Source organism: Bos grunniens, chromosome 3, assembly GCF_055505025.1.
Source record: "Bos grunniens cultivar Pamir isolate PY7600 chromosome 3, Bosgru_T2T1.0, whole genome shotgun sequence".
In the NCBI taxonomy this organism is placed as follows: domain Eukaryota; kingdom Metazoa; phylum Chordata; class Mammalia; order Artiodactyla; family Bovidae; genus Bos; species Bos grunniens.
In genome coordinates this window covers 27,544,532-27,559,162 of record NC_141167.1, presented here as the reverse complement: position 1 = coordinate 27,559,162, position 14,631 = coordinate 27,544,532, and the positions used below count along the sequence as shown (strand labels likewise).

At 35.8% G+C, this 14,631-nt stretch overlaps 1 protein-coding gene across 27 annotated transcripts in view; it reads left to right on the top strand.

Annotated features, from left to right (window-relative positions):
• The window catches only part of TUT4 (terminal uridylyl transferase 4), a 129,205-nt gene that overhangs the window by 44,356 nt on the left and 70,218 nt on the right, over positions 1–14,631 (top strand). For all 27 annotated transcript variants that reach the window (XR_015159231.1, XR_015159242.1, XR_015159264.1 and 24 more), the window contains one exon: positions 1,857–1,973. Coding sequence is in view for 16 of the 27 variants with exons in the window: in XM_086388427.1 (XP_086244553.1) it covers positions 1,857–1,973 (117 nt within the window). In the remaining 11 variants the exon portion in view is untranslated. The remainder of the gene's footprint in view (positions 1–1,856; positions 1,974–14,631) is intronic.

Here is a 14,631-nt window from a genome sequence, read left to right as displayed (position 1 = left end):
ATTTTGTTTACTCCTAGAGAATATTTGACATATAGTATGAGCTCAGAAAATATTTGGTGAATTAAGAAGTAGTTATGGTCGGAAACTAAGAGAAGTCTCTGTGAGGGCTTAATTCATTCCCCAATAAGGACAGGTTTGAAGTAATTTTAAAGAAATGACTAGATTGAACTGATTTTTCTTACTTGCTTATTGCCTTGGGCAGATTTCTTAATTCTAGGGGTTTAGTTGCTTTGCCAGTAAAATGAGGAATTCCTCATGGGGGTATTGTAAGGTTAATAATGGATACTGTATATAAGTGAAAGCTATGTTTATTTTTGATCTGTGGCAGGACTGTTGCTAAATTGGGGCAGGTTCTTATTTAAAGGAAATTGTGTTATGTTCTGAAGTAAGAGAATCTTTTTGCAGCCTATTGAAGGTCAATAATGGCACCCCACTCCAGTACTCTTGCCTGGAAAATCCCATGGACGGAGGAGCCTGGTGGGCTATAGTCCATGGGGTCGCTAAGAGTCGGACACGACTGAGCGACTTCACTTTCACTTTTCACTTTCATGCATTGGAGAAGGAAATGGCAACCCACTCCAGTGTTCTTGCCTGGAGAATCCCAGGGACGGGGGAGCCTGGTGGGCCGCCGTCTATGGGGTCGCACAGAGTCGGACACGACTGAAGTGACTTAGCAGTGAAGGTCAGTATGAGGTAAAAATTAAGCATTGCTGCAATTTCAGTGTAAGGAACTAGAAACAATTTTAAAATTCAACATAAATTCATTGTGTTTGGTAATTTTTTATTGTACCATCTTAGGGTCTTTGGTGGATTTCGTCTTGGCTTTGATTCAGATGTACATGAAATTAAATCAGTGTCTACCTTGTAATACTGTTGTATCCTTGTAAAAGTTACAAGCTCTGTGAGCTTTTTTCCCCCCAGGTGTATAAAATGAAGACAATACCAATGTAATAGGATTATTAGGGGAGTTAAAATGATAAATTTTATGTTGAACATCTAGCATAGTGCCTAGCATATAACGGACCCTTTGAAATTTTTAATTTTTTATTATTTCAAGATTGCATGTATAAAGTATGATTTAAGTATTGTGACTGCTACTTTCCATGTGTCGTAATTGTTTTTCCTTTCAGAGTAGTTACCTCAAGAGGTTATCCATTTATTCCCAGGTGATTGTAACTGATTAGAGTGTTTTCACAACTCATCTTTTGGAGTTGTCTTCTGTATTTATAGTATTTGTTGTTTGTTTAGTCGCTAAGTTGTGTCCGACTCTCTTGTGACTCCATGAACTGAAGCCTGCAAGGTTCCTCTGTCCATGGGCTTTCCCAGGCAAGAATACTGGAGTGTGTTGCTATTTCATTCTCCAGGGGATCTTCCTAATTCAGGAATCAAACCTGCATCTCATGCATTGGCAGGCAGATTCTTTACCACTGAGCCACCAGGGAAGCCCCATATTTGTAGATTCTTTTGAAATCCCCAATTTAAGAGTAGATTTTATCTTTTATAGGAATCAAAAAGACAAATTTTGAAACCAATTTTTGGCAGTGTTGGAATAACACTAAATAATAATACTGCCTTTCTTATTTTATAATGAATTCTAAAGACTATATTAGATGAATATCAAACATGTTTAGGACTATCATGATATTGTTTGAAATTAGTATATTATCTCCTATGATGACTACTTTAAAAGGACACCTACCTCTTGGGTGTATGAGTATTGAATTGTTTATTAAAAAGCATTACTTCACTGCTTATTTTTGCCTCATATATTTACATAGTTGTTGTATTAACATATGTAGTAAAAAATTTTACTGTTTCTGTTTTCTGAAAAAATGTGTTTTTAACTTTTTTTTTAGCGCTCACCAGAATATACCAATTGCCGATATCTATGCAAACTTTGCTTAATTCACATTGAAAACATCCAGGGAGCTCATAAACATATAAAAGAGAAACGACATAAGAAAAACATTTTGGTAAGTCTTTTTAGAAAATATTTATTTATTGAATGATAAACCTGTATGAAATATTTTTATTAATGAAACTAAAAACCAAGTGTTTGTCCATTCTTATAGTAATAACTGATATGATAGTGTTGAAAGCTGTGATTTCCCTCCTTCTGTTAGATGGTCAGGAGGGGAACCTGCTCAGTGACCAGTTTGCTCATCCTAAAGTATGTTGTGATTCCTAAGCTTAAAAGTCAGGTATAGTCAGTCCAACTGGTTTTTATTGAGTTCTTATGTGTTAGCTCTATGGAGTGGTGAATAAGATAGTCATGGTTCTTGCCCTCAGAGTTTCTAAAGTATTGGTGAAAGCATACAATGAATAAGAATTTAAGTATGATGAGTTTCATTAAAGGGGGAATTGTAATACTAAGGAAGTATACAAAGGATATTTTACTTAATGTAGAGGAGGGATGATTTCTTTAAGAAAGTGACATTTGAATTGTTGAACCTTGAAGTAGAGGTTTAAAAGGCAGAAAGCTAAAGCATAGAAGGATGAGATGAGAGTATTTTACACAAAAAAGCAGCATGAATAAAGGTCTCTAAATTGTGAAAGGACATGACATATGAGGAACTGAAAGAGTCTAGTATGACTGGAGCCAAGAGAGCTAGGGGAAAAGTGGTATAAGGTGAAGCTGGAGAAGTCTAGATCACGCAGGGCCTTTGGGAATTCATATGTGATAAGTTATTAGAATGTTTTCTTTTTGAAATTCATTAGTATGTTAGCTACTTAATTTTTTTCTTTTCAAAATTATAATAATAATTCTATATAACTTCTTACTTATCTCTAAGATATCCTCTCTGAGAAATACTCTTTTACTTGACCTTTCCAGCAAGTCTGTGTTACAGATATTTTCTTCATGTTCCTATAGTGACTTGATCAGAAAACCTTACACTTATGTATTATAAATATCTGTGCTTCTCTTCTCTTGCAGACTTCAGTATGTAAATGTTTTCAAGCACAGATTTAATTTCTTATTTATTTATTTTTCTTCATTCCTAAGTACAGTATCTGATGCATAGTTGGTGATCAGTACATTTCTATTGGAAGAAAAATTCATTCAAAATATTCAACAACTTGGAAGAGAAATCACTCAAATTTTATCAGCCTATTTTTATTCAATTAGCATTTCAGAAGAGTTGATAGAGACAAAGTGGTAGTTTAAGAGATAATAACTGAGAAATTTCAAGAAATGTTGGAAGGTGCTGATCACTAGTTGCAGGAAGCTCAGGGAATTCCCAAAAAACTTAAAAAGAAAGTCATTACACATTATATACATTACAGAGAAATTTTAGAATATTAAAAAAACCCAAACCAACCTTAAAATCAGCTATCCTGAACTTTTAGTGAAGTTGGAATAGTAAAGACTGGATTTACCTTCTTGAAATAAGCAATAAAACAAAACAAAAAGAGAAATATGACTAATAATTTTTTTCTTTAGGCAGTGAAGGACTGACAGTGAAAACAAATGAGCTCAATGATTACTTCAATTTAAGAGAGTTTTCAGATTGTACAAATGGGAGCAGAATGCAATGGACTCCCAGAGATGAGGAGATGAACTTGACTTCAGGGAGTACAGTGTGGCTAGAGTTTGTAGGACAGAAAAACATAAAAGAAAGCTATACAGGCAGAAACTCAAAGATCTATGAACAGTTCCCTCAGAATATTTAGTGCAGTACTGATACTGATTGGTGCACGCCTGTGAGAAAGCTGCCTGAAGTCAGGGAAAGAACCATCTGAAGGGATTAGAATAGTGCTTGGCGCGCCTCCAAAACCGCAAATAGTATCTTCCAACTGTCCAGACTGGAAAACCTCATGAGACTTCCCTTGTGGTCCAGTAGTTAAGATTTAGCGCTTCCAATGCAGGGGACCTGGGTTCAGTCCCTGGTCAGGGATCTTGATCCAGTATGCCACAACTAAAGATCCTACATGCTGCAACAAAGATACCACATGCTGAAACGAAAATGAAATATCCCGCGTGCCCAAACTAAGACTCAGCGCAAACAGTGAATGCATTAAAATGAGCTAAACCCCAAACTCAAATAGCTAATCTGCAAATAAGAAAAACCTTGAAAGGAAGAGTTGTATTTTTACCCATATATGTGACAGCTTCACATGAAATCTACAATGATATTCAGACTGCTACTAGGATCTTCTCCAAAGTATAACTTTCTTGATAATATGAACAGAATCTTATTTAAAATAAAGCCTTCTTGGACTTCCCTGGTGGTATAGCAGATGAGAATCCACCTGCTACTGCAGAGGACGTGAGTTTGATCCCTGGTCTGGGAGGATTTCACATGCTGTGGATCAGCTAAGGCCATGAGCCACAACCACTGAACATGCGGGCTGCAGTTACTGAAGCTCACATGCCTAGAGCTCGTGTGCTACAACAAGAGAAGCCACCACAGTGAGAAGCCTACTCTTACACTGCAAGTAAGAGTAGCCACTGCTCTCTGCAGCTAGAGGAAGCCTGTGTGCAGCAATGAAGTCCCAGCACAGCCAAAAATAAGTAATAAGAAAATAAAATTTTTAAAAAGGCCTAGTGTAGCTGGATAAATAAATAAATAAATATGTATTTTTTTGAATGGAAAAGCAAAAAGAAAAACCTCATACTTTGTGGGAAGTTGGGTAAAATAATCAGAAAGATCTTATTTCAGTAGTGGGGAATCTTTAACCCTAAGCTAAATCTGGTGCCAACTAAAAAATTCTGAAGGTAAGACACCAAAAAATAACCTATTTTCAATTATTTCATGTCATTATAGAAAAAAGCTTGAGAATATTTTTAGGAATACAAAATGTCCATCCTCCCCTGAAAGTTCACATTGTCTGCCATTCAGTCAAAAATTATCTGGAGTACAAGGCAGCAGGAAGATACAAATTGTGAAGAGAAGAAAGATCAGTCAATCAAAAGCAACCTTGAACTGACACCGTAGAATTGGTAAAGAAGGACATTAAGACAGTTAATATAACTACTCTTGATGTTCCTAAAAATAGAGACTTGGAAGATATAAAAATGATTCAAATTGAACTTACAGAAATGCAAACTATAATGTCTAAGATGAAAAATACAGTATTTAGGATGGCAGATGAGACATTGCAAAAGAAGAGGTTGGTGAACTTAAAGATATAGGAATGGAAGTAAATAATGAAACAGAAAGAAAAAAGAACTTGGAAAAAAGAGCATCATTGAGCTCTGGGATAATTGATATTTGTATCATTCCTTCATAAACTCTTCAGAACATTGAGGAGGAATGCTTCCCAACCCAGTCTATAAGGACCATATTACTCTAATACAGGAACCAGAAGAGGATATTACAGTGAAAGAAAACTTCAGATCAGTATCCCTCATTATAACTGCAAAAATTCTAAACATTATCTTAGAAAATTGAATCCAACAATATGTTTAAAGAAGGAAATACAAAATGACCAAATAGGAATTTATTCCAGGAGTGCATTTTTGGTTTAACATTAGAAAATGAATCACTGTAATTAATTAGCATTAATTAATTAACTATAATCATATTAACAAACAGAAAAAGAAAAACATGTGATCATCTTAGTAGATGCTGAAAAAGCATTTTAAAAACTCCTGATTAATAAAAATCTCAGCAGACTCGGAATAGAAGGGAACTTTCTTCACATCCTAAAGAACATCTGTGAAGAAGTTACAACTAACATTATACTTAATGGCGAAAACTGAATGTTTTCTTCTTAAGATAGGAAAAAGACAGGTATGAAAATGGTATAGCTGTGGAAAACTGTATTGTAGTTCCTCAAAAAGTTAAAAATGGAATTACTATATGATCCAGCAGTTATACTTTTGAGTATAAACTCAAAGGAATTGAAAGCAGGGTCTTTAAGTGATATTTGTACCATCATATTCATTATAGCATTATTCACAATAGCTAAAACATGGAAGCAACTCAGCTGTCAGCAGATGAATGGATAAACAAAATGTTACATATACATACATTGAAAAGTACTGCCTTAAAAGGAAGGTAATTCTGATATGTCACAACATGGAAGAACCTTGAGTAAGTTAATGCTAACTGAAATAAGCCAATCATAAAAAGACAAATACTGTAATTATTCCACTTATATGAGATACTTAGAGTAGTCAGAATCATAAAGACAGAGAGTTGAATGGTGGTTGTCTGGGGAGATGGAGGAATGGAAAGGTTTCAGTTTTACAAGATAAAAAGAATTCTGCTGATGTGTGATGGTGATGGTTGTACAACAAATGAATGTACTTAATTCCATTGAATTGTACTTGTAAAAATGGTTAAGATAGTACATTTTATGTTATGTGTATTTTATTACAGTAAAAAAAATTGGGGAAAAAGATAGATATGTTCACTCTTAACCACTTTTATTCAGCGTTTTATTCGAAGTTCTAGCCAGTGAATTCAGACAAGAGAAAGAAAGGAAAGCTATCTAAGTTGGAAAAGAAGAAGTACAACTATATTTGTAGGTAAATGTGATTATTTATATAGAATATTCAGTGACGTCAGGGAATTATTAGAGTTAATGAGTTTAGCAAGGTTGCAGAATACAAACTCAGCATGCAAAAGTCAGTTGTATTTTTATATACTAATAATGAATAGTACAAAAGTGAAATTCAAAAAACTACTATTACAATAGCATCAAAAATATGCAAAATTATGCACAGAAATTATAAAACATTCCTGAGAGAAATTAAAGAAGAGCTAAAGAAATGCAGAAATAAACCGTATGTGTTGGAAGAACTAATATTATTAAATTTCTTTCTAAACTGATCTGTACACTCAGCCCAATCCTGAACAAAATCCTGAATTGAAAGCCTAATTCTAAAATTCATCTGGAATATACACTGCTATATTTAAAATAGATAAGCAACAAGGACCTACTTTATAGCACAGGAAACTATATTCAGTATCTTATCAGTTCTGTTCAGTTGCTCAGTCGTGTCCAACACTTTGCGACCCCATGAATCGCAGCACGCCAGGCCTCCCTGTCCATTGCCAACTCCCGGAGTTCACTCAAACACAATATTTTATAATAACCTCTAATGGAAAAGAATCTGAAAAAGAATGTATCTGTATGTATTTACGTATATATGTATGTATAACTGAATCATTTTGTTGTAACCTGAAATGCTGCAAATCAACTATACTTCAATAAAGAAAACTAAAAAAGAAGGAAGAGAAAAGCTGAAATTCCATCTGGGAAAGCAAAGGCCCTAGAAAATTTAAAAGAACTTTGAAAAAAACAAAGTTGGAGGACTAACAACGCCTGCCTTACAGACTTAAACTACAGTAATAAGGCAGTGTGGTACTGGCATCAAATAGACAAATAGATCAGTGGAGCAGAATAGTGAGTATAGAAATGGCACACTTATATGAACAACTGATATATATATATATATATTTTTTTTTTACAGAGATTCAAAGGTAATTCAGTGGAGAAATTATATTCTCTTAAACATATGAGTAGTTAAATATCCATGAATAAAGACCTTTGGTCCATACCTTACTTATTGACCTAAATGTAAAACCTAAAAGTATAAAATTTCCAGGATAAGATATGGTAGAAAATCTTTATGACCTTGGATTGGGCAAAATTTCTTAGATATGATACTAAAGAGGAAAAAACTGATGAATGGACTTACTCAAAATTAAAAACTTCTGCTCTTTGAAAGATATCTTTAAAGAATGACAGACAATAGTAGCTGCAGATTGGGAAAAGATATTCACAAATCATATCAGGTAAATGAGTTGTATCTAGAAGAAATAAAAAACTTCTAAAACTCAGTAATAAGTACAGTAATCACTCCTTATTCATGGTTTTGCTTTCCATGGTTTCAGTTACCCTTGGTCAGCCATGTCTGAAAATATCAAATGGAAAATTCCACAAATAAAGAGTGTACAGTTTTAAACTGCATGCCATTCTGAATTCAGTTCAGTAGCTCAGTCATGTCTGACTGTGAAACCATGGACTACAGGATGCCAGGCTTCCCTGTCCTTCAACTGTCTCCTGGAATTTGCTCAAACTCAAGTCCATTGAGTCTGTGATGCCATCCAACCATATCATCCTCTTTCGTCCCCTTCTCCTCCTGCCTTCAATCTTTCCCAGCATCGGGGTCTTTTCCAGTGAGTCAGTTTTTTGCATCAGGTGGTGAAAGTATTGGAGCTTCAGCTTTAGCATTGGTCCTTCCAGTGAATATTCAGGGTTGATTTCCTTTAGGATGGACTGGTTTGATCTCCTTGGTGTCCAAGAGTCTTTTCCAGCACCACAGTTCAGAAGCATCAATTCTTTGGCACTCAGCTTTCTTCATGGTCCAAACTCTCACATTGGTACATAACTACTGGAAAAACCATAGCTTTGACTATATGGACCTTTGTTGGAAAAGTAGTCTCTGCTTTTTAATACTCTGTCTTAGGTTCGTCATAGCTTTTCTTCCAAGGAGCAAGCATCTTTTAATTTCATGGCTGTAGTCGTTCGCAGTGATTTTGGATCCTAAGAAAATAAAGTCTGTCACTGTTTCCATTGTTTCCCCATCTGTTTGCCATGAAGTGATGGACTGGTTGCCATGATTATAGTTTTTTTAATGTTGAGTTTTAAGCCAGCTTTTTCACTGTCCTCTTTGACCTTCATCAAGAGGCTCTTTTAGTTCCTCTTCACATTCTGTCATTAGGATGGTGTCATTTTCATACCTGCAGTTACTGATATTTCTCCCAGCAATCTTGATTCTACCTTGTGCTTCATCCAGCCTGGCATTTTGCATGATGCACTCTGTATATAAGTTAAATAGGCAGGGTGACAGTATATAGCCTTGATGAACTCCTTTCCCAATTTTACACCAGTCTGTTGTTCCATGTCTGGTTCTGACTGAATAGTGTGGTGAAATTTCTTGTTTGGCTTTGTCCTGCCCATGATGTGGGTATCTGCATAGTGTATGCTACCTGTCTGTTAGTTACTTGGTAGCCATCTTAGGTATCAGATTGGCTGTTGGTGGTATCACAGTGCTTGTGTTTGAGTAATTTTTACTTAATAATAGCCCCAACGTGCAAAAGTAGTGATGCAGGCAATTTGAGTAGTCTCTTAATGTGCCTAATTTATAAATAAAACTTTATCATAGGTATGTATGTGGAGGAAGAGAATAGTATTTACAGGGTTCAGTGCTTTCTGTGGTTTTAGGCTTCCACTGGAGGCCTTGGAGCATATCCTCCAAGGATGAGAGGGAACTACTGTAAACAAACAACCAAATAAAATATGGGCAAAAGATTTGAGCCAACATTTTATTAAAGAAGACATATAGGTGTCAAACACATGAAAAGATGCTCAACATTATTCTTTATCAGGGAAATCACTGCACTTATAAGAACAGCTAAAATTAGAAAGATTGACTCTGCCAAGTGTTGTCAAGGATGTGAATGAATGGCAAGTCTAAAACAGTGCTGGTGGAAATGTAAAATAGTATTGGGTTGGCTAAAAAGTTTGTTCGGGATTTTCCATAGCATAAGATGGTATAGAAAAACCTGAATGAACTTTTTGGCCCACCCAATAATCCACCTTTTATTTTAAAGGTTTATTTTTAAATTATTTTTTAATTGAGAGTTGGTTGACATACAACATGTTAGTTTCACATGTACAACATAATGATTCAACATATATATATTTTGTGAAATAATCACCACAATAAATTTAGTCAATACCAACTACCACACATAACCTTTTTTTTTCTTGAGGTGAGAACTTTACCTCAATTTTCACTTTAAGATTTATGCTTAGCAACTTTTCAATAGACAATACTGCATTATTAACTATAATTACCAAGAAGTATATATAAATCTTAAGGACTGATTGATTTTATAACTGAAAGCTTTTACCTTTTGGCTATGTTCACCCATTTCACTCACCCCCAGCCACTAATCCCTGCCTCTGGCAGTGACCAATATGTTCTCTGTATTAGTTCAGTTTTTGTTGCTGTTCTTTTTAGATTCCACATACAAGTGAAATCATACAGTATTTATCTTTCTTGGTCAGACTTCATTTAACAGTATGCCCTCAGGGTCCATCCATGTTGTTGCGTATGGCAAGATTTTCTTTTTTTTAATGGCTGAATAATGTTAAGTTGTATATATGGACCACATTTTCTTTATTCACTCATCCATCAGTGGACATGTAGGTTGTTTCCATGTCTTGGATATTATAAATAAAGCTGCAGTAAACATGGAAGTGCAGATTTCTTTTCCTGTTAGTGTTTTAATTTTTTTTGGATAAATACCCAGCAGTGGAATTACTAGGTCACATGGTAATACATCCATTTTTGAAAACACATTGGCAGTTTTTTAAAAATTAAACATACAACTAATACATGAGTCAGCCATTCCATTCCTATGGGTTTACCCAAGATAAATGAAAGCATATGTCTCTACACTTACTTGTGTATGAATACTCATTGCAGTTTTATGTTTAATAATTAGCCAAAGAAGTGAACAAATACATGTGGTATATCCATATCTTGTTATGCTATTTGTTGTTAAAAGGAGTGAACTATTGACTATACAACAACATAGATGGATCTTAAGTATCATGAGTGTAAAAAGTCAGACAAAAATGACTATATACTGTGCAATTCGATATATATATAAAATTCTAGAAAATGCAGTCTAAGCTGTAATCATAGAAAGCAGATTGGTAGTTCCCAGAATATGGGTGTAGAAGAAGGACGGAGTGATTACAAAGGAATATGAGGAAATTTCTGACAGAGATTGATATGTTTATTATCTTGATTGTGGTGATGGTTTTATTATATATATATATATACGTCAAAAATGAACCAAATTGTAAAGTTTAAATATGTGCAATTTATTTTATATAAATTATATCCACAGTAAAGTTGCTTTTTTAAAAGCAGCCGAAAAGATAAAGTCATTCACAAAGGTGCAGAGGATGGGAATGTTGGCTGACTTATCAATAACAGCAGTAGAAGCCAGAAGACAGTTGAATAGTATCTTCAGAGTTCTGGAGGAAGGAAAAATCTCCTGTCAACATATGTTTATTGATTTTTTTGGCCACACCACACGGCATGAGGAACTTCCCTGACCAAGGATTGAACCCATGCCCCCTGCGTTGGAAGCACAGAGTCTTAAGTACTAGATCACCAGGGAAGTCCTTTTTTTTTTTTTAAACTATATTTCTATACCCAGTGAAATTGCCTAACAGTAATGAGCACAGAATATATATATATACACCCATGCATTTATTTTTATTTTATTCAAATATAGTTGATTTACAATGTTGTGTTAATTTCTGCTCTAAAGGATAATAATTCAGGTCAATATATATATACATTCTTTTTTTTTAAATCATTGGCCCATGGTCTTGTAAGCCAGTAACTTTTATTTATTTATTTTTGGCTGTGCTGGGTTTTCATTGCTGTGCATGCAGGCTTTCTCTAGTTGCAGCTAGCAGGGGCTACTCTTCGTTGTGCTGTGTAGGCTTCTCATTGTGGTGGTTTTCTTGTTGCAGAGCATGGGCTCTAGGCACATGGGCTTCAGTAGTTGTGGCACATGGACTCGGTAGTGGCATGGGCTTAGTTGCTCAGCAGCATGTAGAATCTTCCTGGTAGTGTTCGAACTTGTGTTCCCTGCATTGGCAGGTGGATTCTTAACCAGTAGACTACTAGAGAATCCCAGTATACATTATTTTTTTTTAAGTTTATTTATTTATTTATTTGGCTGTACCAGATCTTAGTTGAGGCACATGGGATCTTTGATCTTTGTTGTGGCTTGCGGCATCTTGGTTGCAACATGTGAGATCTAGTTCCCTGACCAGGGATTGAACCTGGCCCCCTGCACTGGAAGTACGAAGTCTTAGCCACTGGACCACCTGGAAAGTGCCCCATGTTCTTTCCAATATTCTTTTCCATTATGGTATATCCCAGGACATTGACTATAGTTCCCTGTGCTATAAGCAGGATCTTGTTGTTAATCCATGCTATATATGTAATAGTTTGAATATCTGTTAATCCCAAGCCTCTCAGTCCATCTCTCCCCACCACTTTTGGCAAACACAGATCTGTTTTCTATGTCTGTGATTCTGTTTCTGTTTCAAAAGTAAGTTCATTTGTGTCATATTTTGGATTCCACATACAAGTGAGGTTACATGATATTTGTCTTTCTCTGTCTGACTTACTTCACTTAGTATAATAATCCCTAGGTTCATCTGTGTTGCTGCAGATGGCATTATTTTATTCTTTTTTATGACTGAGTAGTATTCCCTTGTATATGTGTACCATGTCTTTATCCTGTTGATGGACATTTAGTTTGTTTCTGTGTCTTGGCCACTGTGACTGGTGCTACTATGTACATAGGAGAGCATGTATTTTTTCAAATTAGTGTTCCCTCCAGATATATTCCAGGTGTGGGGTTGCTGGTTCATATGGTTCTGTTTGTAGTTTTTTAAGGAAACTCCATACCGTTCTCCATATTGGTTGTACCAGTTTACATTCTCACCAACAATGTAGGAGGGTTCTCTTTTCTCCACAGTGTCTTTAGCATTTTCATTTGTACACTTTTTAACGATGGCCATTCTGACTGATGTGAGGTGGTACCTGGTAGGTTTGAGTCACATATTTCTAATAATTAGTGATGGTGAACATCTTTTCATATGCCTGTTGGCCATCTGTATGTCTTCTTTGGAGAAGGATTGATTTAAGTCTGCCTCTTTTTTGATGGACCTAACAAGAGTCAGAAGAGGTGGCAAGAGTACACAGAACTATACATAAAAGGTATAGTTCTTATAAGTTCTTAAGTTATAGTTTTTAAGTTATAGTTCTTAAATTCTTTTAAGGACTGGTGTGGTGTGGATGCTCACTTGGAGCCAGATATCCTGGAGTGTGAAGTCAAATGGGCCTTAGGAAGCATTACTACAAACGAAACTAGTAGAGGTGATGGAATTCCAGCTGAACTATTTCAGATCCTAAAAGATGATACTGTTACAGTGCTGCACTCAGTATGTCAGCAAATTTGGAAAACTCAGCAGTGGCCACAGTACTGGAAAAGGTCAGTTTTCATCCCAGTTCCAAATAGGGCAGTGCTAAAAAATGTTCAAACTACCAGACAGTTGTGCTCATTTCCTGTACTAGTAAGGTTATGCTCAAAATCCTTCAAGCTAGGCTTCTGCAGTACTTGAATTAAAAGTGTCTAGATGTACAAGCTGGATTTAGAAAAGGCAGAGGAACCAGAGATCAAATTGCCAACATTCATTGGATAATAGAGAAATAAGGGAATTCCAGAAAAAAAAAATGTGCTTCATTGTGCTAAATCCTATGACTCTGTGGATCACAACAAACTTTGGAAAATTCTTAAAGAGATGAGAATACCAGACCATCTTACCTGTCTCCTGAGAAAGCTGTATGTGGGTCAAGAAGCAACAGTTAGAACCTTATATAGAACAAATGACTGGTTCAAAATTAGGAAAGGAGTATGACAAAGCTGTATATTGTTACCCTGTTTATTTAACTTATATGCAGAGTACATCATGCAAAATGCCGAGCTGGATGAGTTACAAGCTGGAATCAACATTTCCAGGAGAAATAGCAACAGTCTCAGATATGCAGATGATACTCTGCATATCTCATGCCAGAAAATGAAGATGAACTGAAGAGCTTCTTGATGAGGGTGAAGGAGAGTGAAAAAGCTGGCTTAAAACTCAGCATTAAAAAAACTAAGATCATGACTTCCATTGCCATTACTTCAGGGCAAATAGAAGGGGAAAATGTGGAAGCAGTGACAGATTTTCTCTTCTTGGGCTCCAAAATCACTGTGGATGGTGACTGCAGCCATGAAATTAGAAGATGCTTGCTTCTTGGAAGGAAAGCTATGACAATCCTAGACAGTATATTAAAAGCAAACAGATCACTTTCCTGACAAAGGTCTGTATAGTCAAAGCTGTGGTCTTTCCAATAGTCATGTACGGATGTGAGAGTTGTACCATAAGGAAGCCTGAGTGCCAAAGAATTGATGCTTTCAGACTGTGGTGCTGGGGAAGACTCTTGAATGTCCCTTGGACAACAAGGAATTCAAACCAGTCAATCCTAAGGGGAATCAGCCCTGAATGCTCATTGGATGGACTGATGCTGAAGTTCTAAGACTTTAGCCACCTGATGGGAAGAGCTAGCTAACTCATTGGAAAAGACCCTGATGCTGGGAAAGATTGAAGGCAGGAGAAGGGGATGACAGAGGATGAGATGGTTGGATGGCATCACCAACTGGATGGACATGAACTTGGGTGAACTCTGGGAGATGGTGAAGGACAGGGAAGCCTAGTGTGCTGCAGTCCATTGGTTCACAAAGAATCAGATGTGAGTTAGTGACTGAACAACAACAAAAATCCTGCTTTCCTAGTACCATGTTTTGATAAGACAGTTTTTTCCATATTGAATGTTCTTAATATTTTTATTAAAAATAATTTGACCTTATATATGAACATCTACTTCTGGGGCCCTCATTTTATAGGCCTCTGTGTCTGTCTTTATGCCAGTGCAATACTCTTTTGGTTACTGTGACTTTGCACTAAGTTTTGAAATCAGGAAATTTGAGTCCTCTAAGTTTGTTGTTCTTTTTCAAGATTGTTTTGGCT